This window comes from Excalfactoria chinensis, chromosome 20, assembly GCF_039878825.1.
Source record: "Excalfactoria chinensis isolate bCotChi1 chromosome 20, bCotChi1.hap2, whole genome shotgun sequence".
Lineage (NCBI taxonomy): Eukaryota > Metazoa > Chordata > Aves > Galliformes > Phasianidae > Excalfactoria > Excalfactoria chinensis.
The window spans coordinates 4224854-4252011 of record NC_092844.1 but is presented as its reverse complement, the minus strand read 5'-3'; the positions used below and the strand labels follow the sequence as shown (position 1 = coordinate 4252011).

The window sequence follows — 27158 nt, the reverse complement described above, 5'->3', positions numbered from 1 at the left end:
TTCCTCCTTCACGTATGTCAGTGTATCTCGGACAGTTTCTTTCACAGTATCTTAATACCAATAGTCATTCCCTAAGGCTGTAAATCCTTTGGTTATTCTCTAACTGAGGGTATTGGGGAAGCATGAGTTTGACACTTGTTTTCAGCTTCTTTGAGGTCTACCATTCGCTTGTTCTGATCTCTGTCTGTCTGTCTTCCCCCCCAGGAGGTGGTTCTCCATACAGAACAGCCAGCTGGTGTACCAGAAAAAGCTAAAGGTCGGTGAGGCTTCCTCAGGTGACACTGGGCAGGTTGGCCAACCTGTCTGATGTCCTGTTTTTGCTGGGGACTTTTGTACCATGATGAGGAGGGTCAGTTTGGGTCAGAGGGAGGGATGACAGATTCAGGTTGCTGACAGAGCCACCTGTTCTCACTCTTTCAGGATGTCCTCACGGTGGTGGTGGAAGACCTGCGGCTCTGTACTGTCAAGCCATGTGAAGACATAGAGAGAAGGTTCTGCTTTGAGGTTGTCTCGCCTACCAAGTAAGTTTGGAGGCTTCCCTGTGTCATCCTTGTGGCTGGTGGGCTGTACATAGAACTGCTACAGACTTGATTTGAGCAGATGCTTCCCTGATCTGTTCAGTGATGACTGGGAGGCAGCTCTGCCTGTGTTCTAAAGTCTCCATGGAGTTCATCATAGCTATGCAGACCTAATGTACAGACAGGCTGTGAAACTGGCCAAAGTCATCTCCCTAAAATAGCTGGGCTCATTTCTGTCCTATGCCTGTCAAATCAGGGTGCTGCCCCCATTGAAAAGGCTGCGTGGGGAAAAAGTGGGACAGTTTTGACCAGGATTTGCATCCTGCCCTTTTATCCTTTCCAACTCTCTGTTTTCCCTTCCAGGAGCTGCATGCTGCAGGCTGACTCAGAGAAGCTGCGTCAGGCCTGGATTCAGGCTGTTCAAGCCAGCATTGCTTCTGCGTACCGGGAAAGTCCTGACAGCTACTATATTGAAGTGAGTGAGGGTGCAAGGAAGATCCTGAGTGTGAGGTCTCAGAGTCTTGGCAGTGGGCTTCTGAGCTGTGACATGTCCAGTATGGATGGGTAGACCATTTGGAAATACCCCTTCTATTGGTGGCTTTGCTAACTCAAAGAGTGCCTCTGCAATGTAAAGATCTGAATCGGGTCCTTCTAAAGTGCTTTGCAGATCCTAGATCCTATTTTGTTCCCTGCAGAGATTGGACCGAACTGCTTCCCCATCCACTAGCAGCATTGATTCTGCTACTGACTCACGGGACCGCAATGTGAAAGGGGAGTCCATCTTGCAAAGAGTGCAGAGCATCCCTGGGAATGACCAGTGCTGTGACTGTGGTCAGCCAGATCCCCGATGGGCCAGCATCAACCTGGGCATTCTGCTATGCATTGAGTGCTCCGGTATCCACAGGTACTCTATGTGTGTTGCCAGCCAGGTGCTTGGGTTACGAGTTTGTACAGATTCCAGAGTAGCTGCTTGCTACAGCACCTGTCTGTAGGAACATCTATGTGTATGCAGTGCTGGTTCCCTCATGGCTGCAGTAGCTGTGTTTGGCAGAGTAATCTGGATTAAAGGATACCAGGAAACAGCCTCAATAGTAATATTTTGGTGGCAGTGATGATATTTAGCATTTGCTGTTTGTAGAGTACTCTACAGACTTGTTTTGTCCATATTCCACCCATACATAACTGCACCTCTGAGCATTGCCTCTGCCAGCAAACTGAACAGCATCACCAATTAACAGCACAGGTTAACGAGCCATCTAACATTGGTGATGTTAGGGATCACCTTTCTCGTTAGGGATGTGAAGGCAAGGAAAGTAGCATGGAAGGATTTGAAGATCAATAGTACAGAAGAACAGCTTTTGACATGAATAATGCAGCAGGATTGATTTATACCAACTTAAGCATTTCTGCAATAGCTTCTAGAGTCAATCCTGTTTTTGAAGCATTGTCACCATTCCAGTTTTCTTCCTTTTGAAGGAGTCTGGGTGTCCACTGCTCCAAAGTCCGATCTCTCACGCTGGACTCCTGGGAGCCAGAGCTACTGAAGGTGAGTGTTGGCTTTTAACACCACAATCTGGACAGTGCTGGGTGGGGAGGGCAGTCTGGCCTGATAGCAGGAATAACTCCTCACCTGAGTACTTCATTCTCTCCTGGTTGTATTGCAGCTGATGTGCGAGCTGGGGAACAGCACCATGAATCAGATCTATGAGGCACAGTGTGAAGAACTGGGCCTTAAGAAACCAACAGCAGGGAGCTCCAGGTGAGTTTGAGTGCATGTGCTGCTCCAACCAGCTCTGGGGGAAGTTATACATCCCTTGGCTCTATTCTGAGCAATCTGGAAAGCCAGAGGGCCTAAACTCTCACTGAAGCACACGGTGTGGCCTTGGCCCTTCCACTCTCAGCCCTCCTCAGTTTTGCTTTGAAATGGGAAATATATTTAAGGTTTGAGAAACTCTGCCTATTTCATCCCGGTCTCAGTGGTTTTTAGGGCTCAAAGCCAGCACAGCCTCATCTCCTTATAGCTGTTTGCTATTTGTGCTGTTCTTCTCCCAGGCAGGACAAGGAAGCCTGGATCAAGGTGAAATACGTAGAGAAGAAATTCCTGAAGAAGCTACCAAGCGGGGAAGCTTTAGCAGAGAACGAGAGGAAACCTCGACGCTGGTGTGTGAAGAAATGCCAGAGGAACAACAGCACCACAAAAGCACCCACAGCTCGGAGGAAGTACCGCCACGAAGCAGGCAACGCATCACCAGCCATGTTGTCATCAGGTGGGAACCTCTGCTTGAGTAGGGCTCACACAGTGCTCTGGAATGACTTATGTTACTGACAGCTATGCTCTACTCCTCATGTTTTGATGGTGTATGTGGGTATGATTGCGGCACCAAATGTATGAGACACACGAAGCTCAGCGTGTTTAATTGTGTTATTAATTGTTCGTTTCCACGTCTCTCTAAAACAGCAGCCACGCTGGAGAGGAAGTTCCGTCGAGATTCCCTCTTTTGCCCTGATGAACTGGACTCTCTCTTCTCCTACTTTGACACTGGTGCTGGCTCTGGCCCACGCAGTAAGTACAAAGAAAGATAGAAGGTAGCCCTGCTTCTGGAACGCTTTACCTCCCAATTCTTCTAAGGCATGTGCATTGCACCAGACTTAAGGCAAGGCATTGGCCTCACTTGGAGAGGCATTCAGCTGGCCAAATCACACACATCCTGGGTATACGAGAAGAGCAATGGGGAATTACTTCCAACAACTCCAACCCATCGCTCTTTTTATTGCTCTTATGATTTTAATATCCCATCCAATCAGCCCTTGGTGTTTGCATTCTGGTAGACGGGATTTTTTTTGCCCCACGTTTTTACTTCCAGACTGTGCATCCCATCAGCCTTTTTTTTTTTTTTCCTGGTTTTATTTTGGCTTTAATTTTTATTCTTTTTTTCCCCATCATGGTGTGTATTCTTTTTTTTTTAGTGTTTTTTTTTAAAGCAAGTCTTACTGCGGACAATTTTTCTTTTAGTGTATGTGACAAACTCCCCTCATATTCCGTCCACCTTCCTCTAGGTGCCAGCCACATCTCTGTGCAGCATCCGCTAACAGGTGGCCCATGGAGTGGCAGTGGCATTGGTCCCGGTGGGAGCGCTATGCCGTTCCTCCTGGACGGAGGTAAGGTGACGCTCTGGCAGCTAGCAGCAAAAGAGACACCCAAATTTGACTTGTTCCAAACCAAGCATCAGATGCTGTGTGATGGCTTTCAGAGACTTGCTTTCCCAATGACTGAAATAGAGAAGGGTCTCGTGCTCAGTTCAGATCCTTTTGTGGATCTGGATGCCAGATTCAGAACTACGCAAGCACCACAGAAATTGGTGTGAATCTGTATCTTCCATAGGGTGATATCACTACACAGAGAAAGGCAGCCTGCTGACCATTGACCAGTGTCCTCACAGTTGTTGTCATTCTCTTCTGGATCAGTTAGTGGACGTCACAATCGTAATCTTTAGTTCCTATGAAGCCCAGCAGTGGTGGTTGTCAGTGTGGCACAAGTGCAACAGCACAGAGCAACTGCTATGCAAAGGGCCACATCTGCATGGAGGTCTATTAGCTTCTGTGCTATCTTCCTTACCTGCCTTGGCTGGGGAAGTGTTAATTGTGAGCTAAGGAGCATTTATTTAGAGGCTCTTCTTGATTTAGTACCTGGATGCAGCTGCTTTGAAGGTCTCTCTGGGCAGCCCTGAGGTTGAGGTTTGTTGTTCTGCTTTGGTTTTCAAGGCTTTTACTTCAGTTCTTGCAGACTTGTTAGGTAAATGTAAATCATAGGCACTTCATATCTTGAGTTCTGGGATGAATCAAAGATAGATGCCCTCAACCCTGACAGTCACTGGCAAGCTAAATGCAGCAGGATGCAGAACCCAGCCAGCATTTCTAAGGAGCAGAGCAAGGGTGATGTCCCATCCCTGTTCTGCAGAGGCAATTCCTGCACTGATTCTTCCTTCCCTTCATTCATCCTCTTGCCTGTTTTTTGGATCTGAGTTCAGGGAGGGACAAAGTTGCTCATCTGCTGCATGTCCTTGGACAAGTTGCTTCTTCTCTTTGTGCCACCACTTACTGTGTGTAATCAGCTGCCTTGTAGCTTTCACCAGTGTATGGGAGATTGGTAATCACAGCCTGAACCTCTGATTAATCAGCTGAGGCAAGTATGGGGTCAGCTGTGGGAGCACAGGTGAGAGTGATGTAGCTGTGCTCCCGGAAGGGGTGGAGCTTGACTCCATCCCCTCTGAGACCTCATTTAAGGGCTGACTCCCACTGGAGCAGTATCTCTTGGAGATCGCTCACCAGGGAGGACTGCCTCAGCTGCTTCAGTCAAGGCACCACCATTGGTGAGTTTTTCCTTTACTTATTCACTTGTATACCTTCTGTACATTTTGTTTCCATCTGTACATTTAAAACCAATACATTTGGCGAGCCAGCCAGGAGCCTGTAAATATCGGAAAAAAAAATGTCTTTCCTGTGGAATGTGTTTAGCTGGTTCAAGGGGGAGAAGATCACCCCCTTAGGGAAAATCCTCCCTGGACAAATACCAGGGTTTGAGGCGTCCCCATATTTTCAATTAGCGACGATTATCGAACAATGGGGGCCCTTACGGGTGACGGGCAATATGTCCCCTTACCATCTAACTGAATACTTTCAGGGGTTGCAAAAAGATATTTTGACAACCAAAGAAAGGCAAATGGCTGCATCCATGGCTGCTTGGCCTTTATTGAATGCTTTAAATCAGGCAGAGGTTAAATCAGATAAGATTGAACATGAAAATCAATTATTAAAAGCCCGCATTGAAAAATTGGAGGGCGAAATTAATCTATTAACGGGGAAAAATTCATCATTTTTTTCAAACACCCCCCAAATTAGATATATTACAATGGATGATAGTAAGGATCCTGAAACATCGGATCAAACTAAGGTCACTAAATCTGACCTAGAAGAGCCACTTAAGACGGACTTATTAGAAGTCCGCCCTATGGTAACCCAAAAAACAAAAAAAGTCCAGGAGCGACCAGCAGGGGTGCCTCCTGATCAATGGACCCCTGCTGACTCCTATTTACACGTAACAGCACGTCCATATACGCCCACCGAACTTATGGATCTAGTACAGCGCTTCAGGCAAAGACCAAGGGAAAGTGTCCCAGCCTGGCTGTTACGATTATGGGACTCGGGAGCAGAAAGTGTAATAGTTAGCGGCTCCGAGGTATCTAAACTAGCAACTATAACAGTCCATCCTGCCCTGAGGCAGAGATTGTACTCAGGGTCCCAGTTCCCTGAAGAGAATCATTCGATCGTAGATTGGATAATGGCTGCCTGCCGTATGGTATGGTCAAATAAAACAGACATGCCAATACATACAGGAATGTGGTCTTCTATGGAAGACCTACAAAATTATATCCGGGAGCTAGGCATGCGAGAGGCTGTCTATGAAGATGTATCTGTTAGTCCGGACATGGTGAAGTTTTCCGCGGGAATGAGGGACCTAATCTTACAACAGGCTCCCTCACATATGTATGGAACATTGGTTTCTATATTGAATCCTCTAGTGGCCGCAGAGGCAGCAGTCCAGCATGCTGCCCAATTGGTAGCGGACCTGGGGGAAACGGAGCGCCTAAGAACCAAGCGCAATATTAGAGTAATTGAAGATCCTGAAGTTTTTCCAATAGCCCGAGCCAGGAGATCGGCTCCACGAACCCCTCGGGCGGGACCCATTAGGGTGTCCCGAAAACAAATGTTTAATGATCTACTCCGAGCAGGTGTTCAATTTGCCAAAATTGATGGGCAGCCCAATCACGTTCTGCTTCAGTTGTGGAAACAGCTGAAGGATGAACAAAAATTTCAAAACCGCCCCAAAAGACCGGGGATAAGGCTTATAGAACGACGACCAACAACAGTTTGGAATCTAGAAGACTTTATCGTGCCAAATAGGAAAAAGAGGCCACCTCAGGTGCCTCGGGTCACAGTACCCGAGGCATCAGAGGTAAAAGACCTGAATCTGGCCCAGTTTATGGCGTGATGAGGGACGTCAGTCACCCTAGGGCCTCTAGACGGGACCGGAGGCCCTATGTGGAATTGACAATATATTGGTCCCGAGAAAATGTGCAGAAGGTTATGGCCCTCGTTGATACGGGGGCGGAAACATCTATAATTTATGGAGACCCAACAAAATTCAGAGGGAACAAAGTAATGATTGGAGGCTTTGGGGGACAGACCGTTCCAGTCACCCAAACTTGGGTAAAATTGGGGGTCGGGCGCCTCCCACCACGGGAGTACAAGGTATCTATTGCTCCAATTCCGGAGTACATATTGGGAATTGATATCTTGTGGGGTCTGGCTCTCCACACAACAGTGGGAGAGTTCCGGTTGCGGCAGAGATGCATTAGTATCCGGGCAATTCAGACAATATTGAGAGGCCATGCAAAGCATGAGCCTATTTGTCTGCCCAAGCCACGTCGGATTACTAATGTAAAACAGTACAGACTCCCAGGTGGGCAGGATGAAATAACAAAAACAGTGCAGGAATTAGAAAGAGTGGGTATTATAAGGCCTGCACATAGCCCGTACAACTCCCCAATATGGCCAGTGCGAAAATCGGATGGAACATGGAGGATGACAGTGGATTACAGGGAATTAAACAAGGTCACGCCGCCCGTTCATGCAGCCGTACCCAATATTGCCTCCCTAATGGACACACTAAGTAGAGAAATTAAAACGTATCACTGTGTCCTAGACTTAGCGAATGCATTCTTCAGTATTCCGATTAGTGAAGAATCACAAGACCAGTTTGCATTCACATGGGAAGGCAGGCAGTGGACTTTTCAGGTTCTGCCGCAAGGGTACGTGCATTCACCTACTTTTTGTCATAATTTGGTGGCGCGTGATCTGGCTAAGTGGCAGAAGCCACATAATGTAAATTTATATCATTATATTGATGACCTCCTGTTAACATCCGATTCATTAGAGGCGGTGAGACAAGCAGCAGATTTATTGATAGCTTATCTGCAAAAGAGAGGGTGGGCTATAAACCCACAGAAGGTGCAAGGTCCGGGGCTATCTGTAAAATTTCTGGGAGTAATTTGGTCCGGAAAAACCAAAGTACTACCCAGTGCAGTAGTGGATAAAGTCCAAGCGTTCCCAGTCCCTACAACATCAAAACAGCTACAAGAGTTCTTAGGTATATTAGGGTATTGGCGCTCCTTTATACCTCACTTAGCTCAGTTGTTGAGGCCATTGTATAAGCTTACCAAGAAGGGTCAATCGTGGAACTGGGGGAAGGTAGAACAAGATGCTTTCCAACAGGCAAAGCTGGCAGTTAAACAAGCCCAGGCATTGGGTATATTTGATCCGACCCTCCCAGCTGAACTAGACGTTCATGTTACCCAGGATGGTTTTGGCTGGGGCCTGTGGCAACGCCAGAGTTCTGTTCGAACCCCCATTGGATTCTGGTCTCAGGTTTGGCACGGAGCAGAAGAAAGATACAGCATGATTGAAAAACAGTTATTGGCTGCCTATTCAGCGTTACAAGCGGTAGAGCCAATAACGCAAACAGCAGAGGTTATAGTTAAAACTACATTACCGATCCAGGGGTGGGTAAGAGATCTAACTCACCTTCCTAAGACAGGGGTGGCCCAAGCACAGACGGTAGCACGATGGGTCGCCTATCTAAGTCAAAGAAGCAGCTTGTCTTCGTCTCCACTCAAGGAGGAATTACAGAAGATCCTAGGCCCAGTGACATATCGCAGTGATACGCCGAAAGAACCAATGGTCGCTCCACCAGAGAAGAGCCCTGTTCAGGAAGGAAGATATCCTATTCCTGAAGATGCCTGGTATACGGATGGGTCCAGCAGAGGCAACCCGAGCAAGTGGCGAGCTATAGCATACCATCCCTCTACTGAGACAATCTGGTTTGATGAGGGGGATGGTCAGAGCAGCCAATGGGCAGAATTACGAGCCGTGTGGATGGTTATAACTAAAGAACCTGGTGATGGCATCCTGAACATCTGTACGGATAGCTGGGCCGTGTACCGGGGGCTTACTCTGTGGATTACGCAGTGGGCTACCCAGGAATGGACTATCCACGCCCGACCGATCTGGGGGAAAGACATGTGGGTAGACATTTGGAATACAGTCAAACACAGGACGGTATGTGTCTACCATGTCTCTGGTCATCAACCCCTGCAGTCACCAGGAAACGATGAAGCGGACACACTGGCCCGAGTTCGATGGATTGGGAATTCACAATCCGAAAATATTGCCCGATGGTTACATCAGAAGCTACGGCATGCTGGACAAAAGATAATGTGGGCAGCTGCTAAAGCATGGGGGCTGCCTGTACAGTTATCTGATATCGTCCAAGCATGTCAGGACTGTGACACTTGCTCGAAGATGAGACCAAGACCGTTGCCTGAAACAACATCCCACATTGCTAGAGGATATAGTCCTCTTCAGAGATGGCAGGTTGATTACATTGGGCCCCTCCCTCGGTCTGAGGGGGCGAGATATGCCCTGACCTGCGTTGATACTGTAAGTGGACTGCTGCAAGCCTATCCCGTACCAAAGGCAAATCAAGCATATACAATTAAGGCACTCACTAAACTGATGTCTGCATATGGGACACCTCAAGTCATCGAGAGCGACCAAGGGACTCACTTTACTGGAGCGATGATACAGCGCTGGGCAGAAGAGAACAACATTGAATGGCGATTCCATCTGCCATATAATCCAACAGGGGCAGGCCTTATTGAACGCTACAATGGTATTCTTAAGGCTGCCCTGACTCCCAGTCCCTGCAGGGGTGGACAAAAAGATTATACGAAACCCTGCGGGACTTGAACGAAAGACCTCGGGATGGCAGACCCAGTGCTCTGAAAATGTTACACACTATATGGGCCTCCCCTCTTAGGATTCAAATTACAGGTGCTGATAATGAGGTAAAACCGCAGGTTGGTAATGACAATAATCTTCTGCTCCCTGCCCCTGAGAATCTAAAACCAGGAATCCATAAGATAAATTGGCCCTGGAAGGTGCAAGTAGGACCTAAGTGGTGTGGCCTACTTGCACCTTGGGGGAGACTATTGGAGGTGGGAGGTTCAGTTACCCCCTCGGTGATAGGTACATGGCCTACTGACATCGTGGTCAATACTCCGGTCTTTATTGCTAAAGGGACACCCATCATGTCCCTATGGCAGATCAGGACTCCTCCTCTGGTGCCAGATATAGTTATACAGCCACAGATATCTGGCCAGAGGGTATGGTATCGGAGGCCGGGACATAATCCGGTGCGAGCAGAAGTATTGACCCAAGACAAGAATACGGCCTGTATCTTGCCCTGGAGGGCAGACCTTCCTCTCCTGGTACCCTTGAAACATCTGTATTACTCTCCCTAAGATTCTAAGCCTCTAGGACCATCAGAGAACAATTTGTGTGGACTGATGAAACGCAAATGGACCTGCACCTCGAGATGGCTTGTCTCCAGTAACATCTATCAAGCACTGGCCCACGGAAGATCGTGAATACCCATCCAATCATCATTTGAATAACATCAGCATTCGGTGCGACGGGAAATTGTATCAGCGTCGCGTTGGGTCTCTGTGATAAGGGAAAACTCACCTAATCATTGGTTCACGCTGTGAAGGGGTGGAGTGTATGGGAGATTGGTAATCACAGCCTGAACCTCTGATTAATCAGCTGAGGCAAGTATGGGGTCAGCTGTGGGAGCACAGGTGAGAGTGATGTAGCTGTGCTCCCGGAAGGGGTGGAGCTTGACTCCATCCCCTCTGAGACCTCATTTAAGGGCTGACTCCCACTGGAGCAGTATCTCTTGGAGATCGCTCACCAGGGAGGACTGCCTCAGCTGCTTCAGTCAAGGCACCACCATTGGTGAGTTTTTCCTTTACTTATTCACTTGTATACCTTCTGTACATTTTGTTTCCATCTGTACATTTAAAACCAATACAACCAGTCAAGCAGAGAAAGTGTGAAGCTCCATGAGGAGGCAGAAGGATGAAAGCTGATGGTCAGTGCCTTGAGGTTAGTTTGAGATTCACACTACTGACATTATATGGCCCAGTTGCGGTCAATAATCAAGAGCAATGAATTGGCAAATGCCTCAATAACAACTGAAAAGCTCTGGAGAAAGCACAGAGTGAAACCGATATTATTAACAGTGAAAGCAGAGGGGTGTCTTTATTTACTTCTGACACCGTGTAGCCTGCTGCAAAGTTGTCTCTGCTGCTGCTCTGCTCCAGTCTACGTCACAGCGTCCCTCATGGATTGCAGCAAGTGCTGTCCTTGACAGTCCAGAAGTGCCATGGCAATGTTGGAGCATCCCCTGCATGAACGGCAACGTGGGGACACGGACACCATAAGGCTTTTGCAGTTTTTCCTTTGGCAGTTTTACTGAGTGGGGCTAAACCGGGGTAGCAGTCCCCCCCTCTCCCTTGCCAGCAGTGCCTGGTGCAATGTGTTTGTGATGCTCTGTGCAGCCCTTTTTTTCCCCCCCTGCGGTCTCAGTTTTGACTGGTACTGGAGTGCCCGGGTATTAAAATGGCCTTGGTTTTTTCTTCTGTTGGCCCTGCAGGTCTGAGCAGCGACAGCGGACTTGGAGGAAGCACAGATGGCAGCACTGATATCCTGGTGTTTGGCTCTGTGGTGGACAGTGTGACGGAGGAAGGTGGGTGTCACACACACTGTGATGGCAGTAGGGTAAGGAGCAGCTAGAAAGGAGGGATAATTATGATTATTTGATGCCAAGACCAGCAGAGAACATAGCAAATTGGAACCGCCAAGCTTTTGGGTCACATCTCTCTATCTCTTTCCTGTCTCTCAGAGTGTGAGGTGTCAGAGGAGTCAAGTGGAGAAGCAGAGATTGAACAGGAGGCATCAGATCTGGAGGACCTGAGGGAGCTGCATCCTGGCTTGTTGATCTACAAGGCAGCACAGGCCCGAAACTTGCCGCTTATGGCAGAAGCTTTGGCACACGGTGCTGAGGTCAACTGGGTGAATGATGAAGATGAAAACAAAACACCTCTGGTTCAAGCCGTGATGGGGGTATGTTGTGCTCGTGGTTGGGAGGCTGTGGTTGGGAATGTGAGGTCTTGGCTCCAGTTTGGAGGTCACTAACAACGGGCAGTATACAGTGTGGTGTATGCTTGTGCATCCTCTCAGTACTGAGGCAGAATTCGTTTAGAAATCCCCCTTTACTTTGCCAGGGCTCCTTGATAGCCTGTGAATTCCTGCTGCAGAACGGAGCAGACGTTAACCAAAAAGACAGCAGAGGCCGGGCTCCCTTGCATCATGCCACGTATATGGGACATACTGGGTGAGTCCTTTGCACGCTGCTCTGATTTGCTCCATCACCCTGGGAGGGGGGCAAAAGAACTGGGCTTTGGGTGGATTTTCCACCCAGATGTTGGTTAAGAAGGGAATCAATCTGCCCCATGAAGGTGGGATTTGTGTTGATGGTTTTTCCTTTCTCTTGTGCAGCCAGGTCTGCTTGTTCCTCAAGCGAGGGGCGAACCAGCATGCAGTGGACAGTGACGGGCAGGACCCGCTCAGTATTGCAGTCCAGGCAGCCAATGCAGACATCGTTACCTTGTAAGTACAGCCTGGACCTTCCCTGTAGGTAGAAACGCTGCCTGTAGATAATCAGCAGGAAGAAGTAACTAAACATTTCTCCCTTTGCTTTCTCTGTTTCACTTTAGGCTGCGCCTGGCTCGAATGAATGAGGAAATGCGAGAAGCAGAGGGTCCCTTTGGACAGCCAGGTCAATATCCCAGCAACAGCCCCACTGAGCTCCAGTACAAGAAGTGTATACAGGAGTTCATCAGCCTTAATATAGATGAGTGTTAGTGACAACTCCCCCACCTCCCCTTTGATGTCTTGAAGTGGGGGCTGGATTTCTGGAAGCCCCAAGAGCCCCATCCTTGGTTATATTGGTGTTTCTTGCAGATTGGTCTGTTTTTGATGCCCGAGCGTATGGGTTGAAATGCACGCAGGAAGGAATGGGGTCTTTCTTCTTAGTGTGAAGTTCTCATACTTGACTACTGGATGGTTGATTTTGGTGTAGGAGACCCTTGGGGTGGCAAAACCACAGACCATGACGTGTGGATTTGAGTGTGTGAAAAGTATGGGAGATGAGTTTAGCATTAAACAAAAAGAAACCACAAAACAAAAGAGGAAAGAAGAAAAGGAAAAACCCTCGATCACCAGGAGAAGCCCAACAATAAGATCAGACGAAGCTGTCGTGTCTCTCCTTCAGTGTAGTCACCGTGCAATGAATTCCTGTCTGAACTATTGGCTTGGAAGGGGTTCTGATGGGGAGGCCCAGCAACCTGCTTTCTCCTGGGAGTCTGCAGCACCTGCGAGCTGCTGGGGACCAGTTTAGAATACTCAGATGTGACCTCCACGTTGGGAACGTGCTGTTTCTTGGGGTAGATGCTTCGCTCCAGAAGGCAAAACAGAAGGGGTAGAATTGAGAGCGATGGCTGCCCACCTTACTTGCTCTCAGGACTATTACTAGCCACGCTCCCCTTTCTTTGGCCTTGGTGGTTAGCTGGTCAAAGCCATAGCTCACCTGCTTTCTGGACCAAGATGCGGTCTGCACAGTGGTATGGAAGCAGCGATGCTGATCTTTTGAGGCTGGGAGAAGCTTGTCGCTGGCGATGGGCTTTTTTTTTTGTGTCAGGGAAGAAAAGCCAAGTCCAACTCCCAGTGCCAAAACGGCTGCACGAGGCCATTTGCTTTGGTTCGTTTCCTAGTCACTGGATTTCTGACTTTGCATCTCTGTGAAGGAGACTTCTACCTGCATGTGTATCCCTCTGTGCTCACCCAGCATGCTGAAGCATGTGAGTAGGGCATCTCAGCAGCTGGCCCAGCTGGATTCCTCTGAGTTTCCCAGTTCCTGTGGCCAGCACGATCTTCTTTGTGATTTCTTTCCTTTCTGGTGTTATTCTTTGCTGGAGTGGGAACGTGTTTTGACTCGGAGCACTTTGTTGCTAATGTTTATTATGGTCTGTGTTCTGGGAATCGTGCTGCATTAGCTGTGCAGAGGTGCTGTTTCAAGTGGACATACAGAACACGTGTACCACTAACAGATTGTCCTCTGGCTGGGAGCTTGGATGCCAAGAGCCACCTCAGCATGCCCTCAAACTGCTGTAGACATCAGTGTGTTTCAGGACTTGTGGGTGACAACCCACAGTTGATATTTAGCCTGCCTGGGCACCTAGGCTGCTAGGTGTTGGGCCATAGTGCCTTACAGATAGTGCTGGGATCCTGATGGGGGTCAGGATCTCATGAGGAACACAGAATACCAGGCAGAGTTCCCCATCCTCCTGCATTACATCCGCAGTGATACACAATCACGCTGTCCTTCGTCTGATACCTTTTGACTTCTTTCCTTCCTTTGCAAACTGGCTGCTCTCTCGCTGCGGCCCTTTGGTGGGTTCAGTCCTTCCAGGTTTATTTCTAGGGGCACAGGTCTGTCCTCAGGAGAACAACCAGCTCTTCACTTGAGATAGCGCCCTCAGGGACTGAACCAGCCGCACTTGGCCTCCATTCATTTGTCTGAAGGTGGGAAAATCAAGAAGCTCAGGCTCTGATAATTGTCTTCTCAGTTCAATTGACAGTCCCTGCTTCCTTAGGAAAGTGCTGTCCCACGTCCTGCTTCAGACAGAGCACGGTTTTCCATCCGTGTGACCTGTGGCTTGAAGTTCATCTTTCTCTTGGGACTTTCTCATTCCTGTTCCCTTGGGAGATACCCAGTGCTGCAGCCCCAGCTGTGCTACGAACCTGAAATAGCCCTAGTGAACACACTGAGCCTGCTGCAGAATGGTGGCAAGGGGGAACCTGGCCCCACGGCCTCCCTTCCTTCCCTATACAATAAAACTCATGAGCTTAGCCCCATCCGCTTCCATCACTCCAGCTGTTCTGAGTGCTTTGTACTCAGCTCTTCAATGCTCAGAGCAGGACAGGAACCAGCACGCAGTCAAAAACTGCATCTAGCAACGTTTTTCACCCACGCAACGACTTAAAAGCAACGAGTTCAAAGCAACCCCAATTGGTTTTCCAGCTCTTGATGAGAAGTTAAGGCTGACCTTTCTGTAAGCCGACGAGGAACTGGAGACATGTGGCTTCCATTTCTTTGGGTCATTTTATTTCACAGTCAGCATTAGGTGACTCATAAGAACGACACAAATCATGTACAGGTAGGTCCAATGAAGCTCAGACTCACTGCTTGAAGTCCATGAAGTTGAAGCCTATTGTAAATATACCGATGCAAAAAAAGCAGTGTCATGCAAGACAATTTATTTAACATGTATTGGTACTTTATTTAGATTCAATGTATAAAAGCGACTTTGTGCACTTTTCCTTCATACAGTATTGGGGGGGGGGGGGGAGGGGATGGGTTGATTTATGTTCTTTTGTTATGGGGTTTTTGTGCTGTCTTTTCTTTTTGAGCAGTGAAATTGTTAAGTATTTAATTTATTATTGATGTGCCCAGAGGACTAGTGCAATTTTGATTCAATACAGGTTGGCTGTATTTAACGTCAGGATATTTGGTTTGTTTTTTTTTTTGTAGCAGTGTTAGGGAATATGTTTCAAAACCTGCCTTTATTTCCCCCCCTACCCTTTTCCTTTCCTCCTCCCCCCCTTTATTTTCATTATACAGATGGCGAGGCACCAAACGCCTCTAGTTTGTAATATAACCAAACACTTCAGTACGTCCCGTGGTTCCTAAAACAAAGGGAAAAGAACGTTATGAGGAGGCACTTCTCAATGTTTACTGTGTTTCTTTGCTTTCTTGGGTTGGGGTGTATGTATGTTGTGTATGTGTGTGCCTGGAGTGGGGAAGTCGTTTAAAACAGGTTTGTTTTCAGCAAGATGAATGGCCAGCCAGGCTAAGACATGACCTCATTTAGATCCAAGTCCAGCTGTATCTGTGTTGTACAATCATATTTGAAGTATCTAATGCCAAAAACTCCATTCGGTATCTCTATGACAGTGACCTGCAACCACACTTAACATGAGAAGCTTTGCCTTTGTCTAGAAAGCAACATGCCAGGCGTTCTCCAAACACAAACGGACCAGAACCTTCAGATTCTGTCATCTCCTGTGTTTGCATGAACATCGATCCACCCGTCCCAGCTTTTGAGTTGACCCAAACCCCGTCAGCAGGTGCCTGGAAGCACAGATTAAGTTTCAGTTTTCACATGGGGACAACTTCAAGTTGCTGGCAAGTTGAAATGATTCTCCCTTGTGATCCACGTATCACCTGGGGTTGCCTCAGGTGTCCTTTGATATTATAGACTCTATAACGTTCAGTTCCTTCAAGCAGCCTCGAGGCAAATAGATGGAACTGGAAGAACTGATGTTCTTCAAGGGGCAAAAAAGATTTGCTGTCGGCATAAAACAGATCAGTAACATCTCAGAACAGCCCAAGGGGCTGCTGTTATGCAAAAGTACAACGTGACCTCCTAAAGTAAATGCACTGATATGTGGTTGTACGGTGGCCTAATAATGCAGCTGTCAGCTGCTGGGCTGCCTTTGTCCCACCTCTTGCTCACTGCCCGAGCATTATTGCTTTCAACCAAAGACAAAACCAGAACCAACGGCTTCAATGTGACACTTCAACCACAGCTTTGCTGATGACAAACATCCGCGTGTGTGTGTGTGTGTGTGTATGAGAGCATTGGGTGCTGTTACATGGTGGGGAAGGAGGGACGGAGCAGGAGGAAAAGGAGAGTTGGTGAGGATGCCTTTGGCTTGGTTTTTCCTTTGAGAGTCCCCAAATATAGAGTGCTGTTTCCATAGGAATACGATTCATATCGCAGATTTCTCTGCCTTGGAGGCAAGTTGGGCTGGGATGCAGCTTTTGGGAGCTGCACAGCCGATATTAAGAGGGTTATGGGGAGCGAGAAAGGGGTGGAGGTGGGAGCACATGGAGTGTGGATTCCCCATCCTGGAGGAAGGCAGCCCTGGCTCTTAATGGCCAAAGCTCCTTCTGAGCTAAAGCCTTCACTCCAGGGCTGGCACTTGCTGTAAATACTTATCACCTATTAACCCCTCACTTGCCTGCTGCCACTACCACTTTGGACCACGTTTTTTAATCACCCTCCCTTCCTCTACACAGCCTGTTCCGACTGTAACTATGGAACCAGATATTCTGTATGTTATTCTCTTTGTACCATTTTAAAGCTGTTGCTGTGCTGTCTGCCTTTTTCCCCCCCTACCCCCTCCTTTCTCTTCTATTGTCTCTTGAAACACTGTTAATAAAAACCTAGATGAGCTCCTCCCCTTCCTCTTTTTTCCGGCTATATTTATTCTCCTGGGTTTTCTTGCCTTGTTGCCTGTATTAACTGGATCTGGAACTCAGTGGCACCGCAATGGGGCTGCGCTTGTAGTACCGCCCGGCATCCAGCAGGGGGCAGCAGAGGGCGAGGGGGCACCTGAGGTCACATATGGAAGGAGCCGAGAGCTCCAGGTTGTCCCAGGTTAAGGGACAGCAATGTACGCCCAGAGCTTGCCTGCTCTCTCTAGGCTGCCCCCTCTGTACCACGGAGCCCCTTAGAGTACTCCCAGAGCTCCCCCAGTGTGCTCTAGGATGCCCCAGATGCTTCCCAGTGTGTCCTTATGGCCTCCCAGGACCCTGCAGGGCGAGGGAGCCTCGAGGCAGCTGCAGCTTTGCAAGTGAATACCTGGGATCTTTATCTCTTCCCCGTGGGTTCATCTTCAGGTGAAAACCAGCTCAGTCTGCAGCAGAAGTTGTCCTGGAACACGGAGCATTGAACGTCCCAGCACAGAGAGGATGCGGGTGCCCAATTAGCTCTGGAATTAAAGTGTCATTCTGCAACCTGGGGTGGCTTTGTCCCAGAGCAGCAGCCGAACCCTTTGCCTTCAGCTGTGTTGTGAGCCGGGCCCTAAGAGGGCAGGTAGCCCAGGGGTGACATCACAGCACCAAGGTATGAGCTTAATGAAGAGTCTGCACGGCTGCTTATTGCTCAACAGACAATGGGAATGTTCTGTAATCCAAAGGCAGCTGCTAATCTGACAACTGGCCCACACCCTCTATGAAGGCTCCTCCAAGCTGCCTTCAGGCTGGAGGCTGCTGCTCGTGCTCCTGCTGCCTCCGAACCTCGCTTCTACTAAAGGCAGCACAAGCAGATGGGAAGGAAGCAGGTTTGCCTTCCCCTTGTAGTGTCTCTACTGGAAGCAAAACCAAAGCAAAGTCAATTTGCAGCCGTGCTCTGCGGCTCAGAGAGTTTTATTATGACAAAAAATAAGTTAGAAAACAAAGCTCGGAGCTTTCTTCACAACGCAGGAAGTCATAACAACGAAAACAGAGTAAAACCTTACGCCGACGCCGCCATCAGAAATAAATAGGTTGTTTTATGTACACGTGAGTCACTGTCAAATATTAACATTAAAGCACGCCTACCAATGGGCTGCACTGAAAACGCAGCGCTGGTTTCGTCTCAGTTGCTTCTTCTGTGGCAGAGAAAAGTGACCAGCCCTATTTCTCCCCATTCCTCTCCTCCGAGACAGCGAGTCCCACTTGAAATAACCCAGGCTGATGCATTCTGTGCCTGCTCCTCTATATGCAACAGTGGGAAGCAAAGGACAGAGCTGTGATCGGGGCAGCTTAAGGCGAATCGTCATCCCTGACCATGGGGTGTGTGAACTCCACGTCGATGTCCCCCCTTTGATGGTCGGCTGACTTTTCTCTGCCAATGAAATGCATTCGGCCTGTCTGACACCGCGGGGTGGTTTCCTTGCAAGGGTTTCAAAGTTAAAAGCTGCTCTTCATGTACCTGAAACCATTCAGCACCACGTCTGGGCAGTGCTCAGGTATTGCCTTGCTGGAGGCTGGGCAGGATGTGGGTCACTGCTGTTGGCTGCAGCCATAGGCAGTCCTGAAGTGTGGCCATGGGCAGAAGCAATGCCTTTTCCAGCCTCCTGAACAACACGGTACCTTTCTAGGGTCAGACTCACACTAGGGATGGAGGGGGTGCGGGCGACTTTTAGTGTCTTCGACCTGAACCTTTGGTAGCAGAAGAGGAGAGACAACACCAACGTATCTATGAGCAGCTCTAACATTTCCACTACAGACAGCACCGAGGATCCAAACCAGAGACTCCATTGGCTTCCCATGCTGGACAGAAGCAGATTATCCTGTGGAACAAATCAAAGGGCTGCATTTACCAAGCATAAAATCATTGCATCCTACCAACAGGTCCGTTAGCTGTTCATCATCTAGGGACTAATTGCGTGTGTCTATGTAAACTACGGCACTTAGAAGCCTGTCCCTAAGGAAGAATAACTCCAGCCCACCCTGGGGGATAGTCCTCCCTCTGACCACACACAGAACGCTGTAATTAATAAGAGCTGATCTACAGCAAGCCTTACCGAGAGCAAAGGAGACTCATTCACAGACTGGTAGTTCAGCTGCTTGTAGTAGATGGTCACCTTGGCAATATCCTTCCTGCATTGGAGAAAAGGAACAGTCAGCCCCTTGCTCTCCATTCCCAGTGTAACCTTTACAAGTTCTACAAAGTCAATCCATAGTTCAAGAGCTGCATTTTTTTTCTTGGTCACTAACCTGTTGCTTGTAGAATTATATCCATTCTGATGCCTTAGAGCTTGGCGGATCCAGTCCTGCAGCACATACACGTGTGTTACTGACAATCCTGTCTCTGAGTTTCAGTGTGTTTAATACTTTACATAGGGCACCTCTTGACTCACACTGCTTCCATTGCAAGACCTCAGGCACAGTGACATGAGTTACTACACCACAACACCCGCTGGAAGCAGAAAGTTACGAATGCCGTTTTGTAGGTGGGAACTCAGGCAGTGACTTGTTTTGGGTCACAAGGAGGTTTGGATTAGAGCTGGAACAGAATGTGCCACTCCAGAATCTCAGTCTGGCATCTCAGCTATGGAGTCTTTCCCCTGTACTCAACTTTGGGACCAGTCTGCTTTATTTGCCTCTTTCATTGCCGTTACCTTAGGCCTTTGCTTTGATTTTCAATGTCCCCATAACTATACGGATACAATCCCACCTCTAAACCCCACAGTTGTCTGTATGGACTACCTGAGACTTCCCCGATGGCCATTTGGCTGTCCCAGCAGACACCTTGTAGAGTGACTCCCTGTTAGGACAAAAACAGAGACTACAATCACTTTGACTCTTGGCTTGTTGTTCAGAAGCAAGACACATCCCTGCTCACTGCAGGGGAGTTGGACTAGATGACCTTTAAGGGTCCTTTCCAACTCAAGCCACTCCACGATTCTATGATACTTGGCTTTAAGCATCTCCTTCCATTTTAAAAGCTGATATTGATCGTGCTCTATTTCCATGACCTACCTGCAAGGCTTGGGGCACTGGTCAAAGCAATTCAGGTGGTGGTTCCTGAGCCTGCTGTACAGCTGGTAAAAGCAGTGGCCTGGGGGACGAGAAACACACTCAGGGAAGGGAATGGAAGCAAATGGGACACTCCTCAAACCTCTGCCCTATGACGTGTTGATGAGGACAGGACAGCATGTTTTCCCTTACCCCACGCAGGCTGCTTGTTGTAGTTGCAGTACTCAGCCCCCGGAGGCAGTGGGTAGTAGTAATACCCACAGCCACATTTTTGAACCATTATGTGCTGAAAGCAGGAATGCAGACAAGCCTGTAAAGAAAAAATAAGACACAAAAGAATGGATAAGGCATCAGTTCATAGTATCATAGTATCGTGCGAGTTGGAAGGGACCTTAGAGATCATCAGTTCTCCAGTGCTCGGATCTTCAGTAAGGAGAGTAAGGTATGAATTGCTTGCTGAATACATGGGGACCTCGACCAGCCACAATGGCAATACCTGCAGGGTGTAGGAGTTGTAGAGGAGTTTAACTTTCACATCCCTGCCGTCGGTTGTGCATTTCCCATAATTGCCACCCAGGCGATTCACCTTGTCCTGTGGACACAGAAGAAAGGCCTGAGTGATTAGCAGCTTTAATTGGTGGCCCTAGCCATCACCATGTAAATTTGTCTGGATGGAGCACCACACAAAGGATAGGAAGGACAGAAATATATGTATGCTTTGCTAACAGAACACAGAGTTCAGCTCCTCGTAGCTTTCTGCCATCAGAAGGAAAAGAGCTCTCAAGCCAGCAGCCAACCTGCTGGATGCCAATGGTGGTGGCAATGCCTGGTCGGATGTCAAAGCCTTCATGCTCGAGGAACGGTGTCTGATTGTGGTTGTGTATCATCACTTTCACACCTGCTACTGTAGACAGGAGTGGGATGTGATCCTTCTGTTCTGCTCTCAGGATAAGGGAAAGTCCTGCAAGACAAAAAAGAAGGAAGCTTCACACAACTTATTTGGGGTCAAAGTAGGAATGTCATCATCGTGTCTTGAACTCTCAGCGCTGATGGAACTGCTCTCCTAGCTCACAGAAGAGGCACTGATGTTGCTTAAACAGCTGGGGAATGGCCGGGTAACCACTGCATGTCTCCTTCACCCTTTGCCAAATAACATACCATAAGGAATTCCTGGTTTTGTTGCTGTCCAGAAGGAGTCTGTTCCCTTGCTATTAAAAGTATAGCAGCTTCCAAAGACTGGGTGGTGAAAGTGAACGTAGTCACTGAAACAAAGAGAGATTCCAATCAGCTTTGCAATATGTCAGGTGTGGGCTGTTTCAAACTCACAAGTCCTTGAGTTTTGCTGAAATCCTCATTAGTATCAGAGGCAGAAGAGTACCTGGGCCTGCAGGGCTCCCCATCGTACTGACAGGAGTAGACCATGTCTTCTATCTTCTCCTCGTGATCAGAAATGTTGATTATAACTGGCTGCTGGGACATGATGTTCATGTAGTGAAACCTGTACCACTCAAGGATGGCATCCATCCCAGATGAATAGGTCTTGTAGAAGCAGTTCCCACCCGTGGCATTACACTGGGAGAGAAGAAGAAGACACGGAGCCATTCAGCACAGCCATGATCCTATGATGCTGTGATTCTCTCTTTGCCTCAGGTAGAGTGTGATGGGGCTGTAGCTCCATGGGGACAGGACCCACACTTACCAGTCTGAAGCCCACAAGAGACTGTCTCTTTCCTGTCCTATTATTGAACTCAGTTGTTCTCAGTAGAGAGAAGTTCTGGCTCAGTTTGAAGCTGGATCTGTTGTGGTTGCCTGTGCTTGGCAAGTCTCTCACGTGGATGCTGTTCTCGTTGACATGGAATAAGCTGGCAGACGTGTTGATGCCATATAGAATGGTAACAGATTTCTCTGCCATGCGATCCAATTGAACCAAGTGCTCACTAACCAGATCAAATCTGTAAGGACAAGAGATATTGGCTCGTTGTGAATATCCACGTGTCTCTTAGGCAAACCGGCTGCACAAACAGGCCTCCCTGTCAGCCAATTATATAATTATTCTGAGGAAATTACATAATTCCCCCACGATGTAATTGAAAACCCCTTGATAAGTCACCACAACTGGGTGAGCTGTGTTTGGCGAGCGCAGTCACGCAGACTTCAATGGAAGTTTTATTGCTTCCTTAAAGCCATTTGTCTGAACAAACGAGCAGGCAGAATATTAGCCATGCATCACTCCAGCACACTGTGATTGAGCTATGGACAAATGCATGCAGTAGCTGTCTGTGTGTGGGGGGGGGAAAGGCTATTTTTATCAGAGCACAAAATCAGGGAGCACTCGAGCCAGGCAGCAAGGCAGAGTTCTGATCCTGAAGCAGTGCATGAGATAAACTGTTGCACAAGTGCAAAAAAAGATCTGGTCTGAAAACCAGTTTGGAAGTAGAACTGTAGAATCGAATCACGGAATGGCTTAGGTTGGAGGGGGGTCATTGAGCTTCAGCCTTCTGCCATGGGCAGGGCTGCCAACCACCAGATCAGGCTGCCTAGAGCCCCATCCAACCTGGCTTTGAACAGCAGTCTTCCATCTCACGATCTCTTCCTACTGCCCACCCAAATCATGTCAACCTCTGCCAGACTGAGTCAGCTGCGACCATCTCTGGGCCCTTGTAGCTAGGGATAGGGCTGCAGCCAAGGGGAAGCCCAGGTTACCTGTATGGGTCCAGATTGCAGATGGTAATTGCTGGAAACATTTTGGGCTCCGAATGCATGGACATGGTCAGGACAACGGGGTAGGCCCAGTACTGATTGAACATGAGTGCGAACTGCCAGTAGAGCATGCCAAAACTGGCAAGTAAGAGCAGCGTCCAGAAAGCTGTCTTCATCTTATTGCTGCTTGAGCACACAAGGCGGATGGTGCCGTGGATGGTGGTGTTCTTACAGAAGAACTCAAACATGTCCTTGAAGGAATCATAGAACTCTATCAAGCCTTCTTTTCTCTCTTCCTCCTCTCTCGCCGCTTCCTGCTCCATCCTTTAACTCCGTTTCTGCTCAACAAAAAGGAAAGAAAAAAAGATCTTATTAGCTTTCCAGAAAGACCACTGCTGATCTGCAGATGCTTTCCAAATGGGGTGCCAATGAGTTTGCTGTTGGCAAAAGCTGAAGGCAGCAGTGAGCCGGCCCACGTCCCTCTTCCCAGAGTTTGGACAGCAGAGAGTAGAAAAGAATGTTTTGCATGCCACTGCCTGAGTGACTTCAGGTGTTTGTATCACTCACCCGATGACATCTCTGTTAGTGTGGATATGCAAAGGTAATGTGACTAATCCCCACGCTGCTGAGAAGTCTGCAGCCCAAGGAGCGTGCAGCTTCCTTCTTTCTAAGAATACGAAGGGCCAACACTTCATGCTGAAGCGTTGCACCACCATTTATCAGGACAAACATGCAAGCAGTTCATTTCTATGAGCAAACTACAGGTGGAGCCCACTAGGCTGGGAAGCTTGAAGCAGTCTCTTACCCAGCAGCATGGCTCCAACCTTATGCCAAGGAATCAAAGAGTAAGTCCAACTTCGGTGTGTATGGAAGGGACAAACTGGGACCTACAAAGCCTTTTATGAATGGTTATCTCTGTTTTACAGGTGAAAAGGAAGAACAGAGGTTGAGCATCATCCAAGAGCAGCAAAACCAGAAATCAAAACCCAGCTCTTCTTCGTCATGGTAACTAAACAGGCTGCTCTGCTGCTCTAAATTACCCCTGAATTGTGCTGATGGAAATGTGAACATTATTTATGCTCGTGCTTTCGTCAGCATGGACTGAGGGCATCTTCCTACATTTCAGTATCAGCTGTCATGTTCAGTACGTGGAACCGTGCCATCAAGTCCTGCAATATGTGAGTTTCCAACATGACAGCTCTTTGTGAATCACCGTGACTGTGACGCTATTAGGAGACGTTTGCTGAGCGCGACACTTCGCTCCGACCTTAAATCCAAATGTAATACGGTAACAGTGATTGAAGCCAAGAACTGAGTGCACAACTAAAGCACTGTTCAAGTGAACAACCAGCCAGGGAGAGTCCCCCAGCAAACCCATGGCAAACTGGAAATGAGTCCCCAAATAACACATTTTTGTTGTTGTTAGGTTTTATGCTAGGCTACATTCGTGCCAATCTACATTCAACCCTTATCTTACTCAACGTTACTCAACTCATACATTGATATAAGTCCTTAAATGCTGGAATTGAAAACTGCAAGACTAAAATGGGAAAAGGCAGTACAGCAATGCAAACAGAGAGGCTTTCAGAGCACGTGTACAGGCAGTGAGACATCCTCTCTCACCCATCTCCCAGGTCAGCCTGTCCCTAACTCACTTATCACAGTGCTTAGAGCAGTGAGCAGTGGCCCATCCCATTGGTGATAGATGCCTGGAGAGAGGCTGCAGGTTATAGAACCATGGAATCATAGAATCACAGAATCACAGAATCATAGCATGGCTCAGGTTGGAAGGGACCTCAAAGATCATCGATTTCCAGCCCCCAAACAGGTGTACGCTCATCCATCATCACAGCAACTTCACGCTCAACATATTAAACACCTGAGCAAGGGCACAAGCATCATGCAGGCAAATACTGAAGCATGTGTTTCAATTCTGAAACTTAGAGCTACAAATCAGAAGTACATAGATCCAGAAAGACACAGCAAAATGACAAAGACCAAATTGCAAACCACCCCTAATCGTACCTTGGCAGAAAGTTTTGAGTGTTTAGAGCAGGCAATGAGCTCAGCCTTCAGCTCTGGACAGCAGACAATCTTGGTGCCACTCTTTGGGGCTGCCTGTTTTAACTGGAGATAGGCTGGAGCTCCCCAGCCTATATGGATCGTATCGATGACATCAAAAGGGGCAGGTCTTGTTAAGAAACAAATCATGGAAATTATTCAAAGTATGATCCAGGGAATAATAGGAAGTGAATGAACTGGACAAACAAGTTAACATAAGGGTTACACTTGGGTTAAGGTTGGTTTGACTGAGGGGAAGGGGGTGTTCCTTTTTTTTTTCAATGGCCTGAACAGGTTTTTATGTATTTCATAAATACCAATTGAATTAGCCATGGATCCTGGAAGGTTCTTCCTGCTCTGAGCTTCCCTATCACAGAATTAGCTTTCTGCCTTCTCTCCACAGTTTCCATAGCTTGCATGATCGCTGGTAATTGAAGCCATTAAGGTTTCCACATGTGTGCTTCAGGAATTACATACTTCATTGTAATCTGAAATGATCAACTGCTTGGTCAGTGCAAGGTACCCACGGCAGTGGATTTCTTCCTCCTTCTCCAAAACTATTACTCGTCTGTAGTGGATTTTCCCATAGCCATTAAGAATTTGTCTCTTCAGATTATGGGATTTGGATGGGTTCAATCTGAGCCATCGATCGTGATTTAAACCAGGGCATCCTACACATGTTACACTGCTGAAGAAGCTTGTTATAACATGGTAGACCTCTTCCAACCTGAATGATTCAGTGATTCTATGAAATCCTAAGTTGAAAAATAAAACCCATTTGGCTCTTGAATCAACAGCTACAGCAGAGCCGCTCCTCACTAATGGACAAAGCAGTCAGACTCTCATTGGAAGCCTCAGAACACTGAAAACCTAATTCTGCCATGTTCACCTTTTTTGTCCCCCACCCTTCTTTCTCTCTCCATTTGATATTGTGCAATAGCAAACGGCAAACAATAAATCCTTGACAATGAAATCGTTGCACAATGAACACTCACACGGCAAATTCTGTTGCTTCATTATGGCTGCGGGCCTCAGCGTAGAGATTGGCTCAGAAAGAAGAATTGTTCTGATGTGTTGCCAGACAGCCAGGAGATTTTCCTGCGGGAAATGGAGAAGAACTGGATATGCAGACACAGTGCTGTCCCCCAAGCAAGATGCCATCTCTGTTGGCCCTTGCTCATTTGTCATTCCATGTCCTGAGCTGGGAGGAGAAGGGAAGAAAACTCTTTGGCTCGTTACAGATTGGTGTTAAAGATCCTGTAAATAACAGAAGGACCTTTTGTGCTGCAGAAAAGGACTCTACGCTGGCTTTCGTTGCCGTGGTTGAGAAGACAATTCTCTCCCATCTGACAGATTGATGAAAATAGGAATGAAAGTGATTAGGAACAAACCTTTGTATACGAGCCTCTCTCACATCAGCACCAGCTCAGTGTGACACAGAAGGTAGAAAACCTTCTGCAGGCAGAGAGCAGAGACTGCAGCTATTGCACATGGCAGTTGGTCCAGGAACTGATCCTCCTTAGGCGCCTGGTGATACCCATGATAGAATGGAACACTGAACTGCATGCTGATCTGGGGGAACCCAAATTGAAGAAGAAAACCCAATCCCCTGCTCCCAGCAGCACTCCTTGCAGCACACCGTGCCATAATTTGCTGCCCACTAACTGCACCAGCTGTCTTTTAGCTATTAACTTTCTTCCTTGTTGCATTTGTTTGATGTTATTGCACGCTCTCACACTTGTCCCATTACTTTCCATCCTTATTCCTGACCATGCCTGTGCCTTCCAGACGTTCCTGTTCCTCCAGCAGCCTCCATACATCTAACGTTAATCTTGACTCTTAAAAAATAAGGCTTTACTCACGTCACTTGGTCCTGGGTGGATGGAGCTGGTTCTCCTGGACCGCTCCAGGCACTCCCCAAGCCATCTTCCCACACTACCCCTCACTGCAGAGGATGCTGCATCCCAACCCAGCTTTCCCCGCTCTGGCATTGGTGTGCCTTTACTCCTCCTGTTTGGTGGGAACTCCCTCACAGGCCTTTCTTTATGGCCACTGGATGAGCCAGTCTATTCCTCCTCCCACTCAAAGGCAGACAAACTGTGGGTGAGTACAGAAATAGGCAACTCCCAGCACTTCTCCTTGCACGCCATGGTTGGCTGTGCTGTATGAGCTTGAGCTGGCGCACACCGGGCTTTGCCTTTTCTGTCTCTTGTTACTCAGAACTGCTTTGCCTTCCTTGCAGAGCTGGGCACAAAACTGCTTTCTGCTGTCCATGGTTGTACCCGTGCGACGCTCGGAGATGTGGCCAAGGGGATCTGTATCTAGAAACCACAAATAGCACTGCTTGCAGCAGCAGGGGAGCACTGGGTTGGCTTCCTGTGCTGGCTTACTGCTGGCCAAAGCAGCTCTGAGCACCGCAGGGCTGCCAAACCTGATCACAGATGCACTGAGCTCCCCAGTGCTTGGATTTATCCCTACCTGGGCTGAAG

General features: G+C 48.0%; 2 protein-coding genes across 10 annotated transcripts in view; one reads left to right on the top strand and one right to left on the bottom strand.

Annotated features, from left to right (window-relative positions):
* Positions 1–16848, top strand: part of ACAP3 (ArfGAP with coiled-coil, ankyrin repeat and PH domains 3) — a 65868-nt gene extending 49020 nt beyond the window's left edge. For 2 of the 9 annotated variants that reach the window (XM_072354574.1, XM_072354583.1), the window contains 14 exons: positions 205–256; positions 421–521; positions 882–993; positions 1214–1422; positions 1995–2064; positions 2183–2277; positions 2571–2785; positions 2977–3081; positions 3576–3677; positions 11131–11223; positions 11380–11600; positions 11762–11871; positions 12036–12146; positions 12254–16848. In XM_072354574.1, the coding sequence (XP_072210675.1) occupies positions 205–256; positions 421–521; positions 882–993; positions 1214–1422; positions 1995–2064; positions 2183–2277; positions 2571–2785; positions 2977–3081; positions 3576–3677; positions 11131–11223; positions 11380–11600; positions 11762–11871; positions 12036–12146; positions 12254–12401 (1744 nt within the window). In that variant the 3' untranslated portion in view covers positions 12402–16848. Of the gene's footprint in view, positions 1–204; positions 257–420; positions 522–881; positions 994–1213; positions 1423–1994; positions 2065–2182; positions 2278–2570; positions 2786–2976; positions 3083–3575; positions 3678–11118; positions 11224–11379; positions 11601–11761; positions 11872–12035; positions 12147–12253 lie in introns of all 9 variants that reach the window. The other 7 variants (XM_072354575.1, XM_072354582.1, XM_072354578.1 and 4 more) reach the window with 7 other exon arrangements.
* Positions 16849–17777: 929 nt separating this feature from the next.
* On the bottom strand, positions 17778–26716 carry SCNN1D (sodium channel epithelial 1 subunit delta). Its single transcript, XM_072354409.1, has 14 exons — positions 26532–26716; positions 25665–25767; positions 22612–22946; positions 21608–21860; positions 21287–21480; positions 21067–21170; positions 20706–20869; positions 20405–20500; positions 20101–20218; positions 19912–19990; positions 19639–19696; positions 19147–19202; positions 18954–19029; positions 17778–18719 (listed from the first exon to the last, which is right to left on the bottom strand). The coding sequence occupies exons 3-14, from the start codon at positions 22929–22931 to the stop codon at positions 18369–18371; spliced, it is 1869 nt and encodes a 622-aa protein (XP_072210510.1). The 5' UTR covers positions 22932–22946; positions 25665–25767; positions 26532–26716; the 3' UTR covers positions 17778–18368.
* Between the last annotated feature and the right edge of the window lie 442 nt (positions 26717–27158).

Bases quoted from the DNA above. Each gene is read 5' to 3' on its own strand.
- SCNN1D (XM_072354409.1), bottom strand. From the start codon at position 22,931: ATGGAGCAGGAAGCGGCGAGAGAGGAGGAAGAGAGAAAAGAAGGCTTG. The intron at 20,501-20,705 runs GTTGGCTGCTGG...CTGTGTCCACAG, and splicing joins CCACCATTGGCATCCAGCAG to GACAAGGTGAATCGCCTGGG. The intron at 20,219-20,404 runs GTATTGCCATTG...TTTTCTTTACAG, and splicing joins ACAACTCCTACACCCTGCAG to GCTTGTCTGCATTCCTGCTT.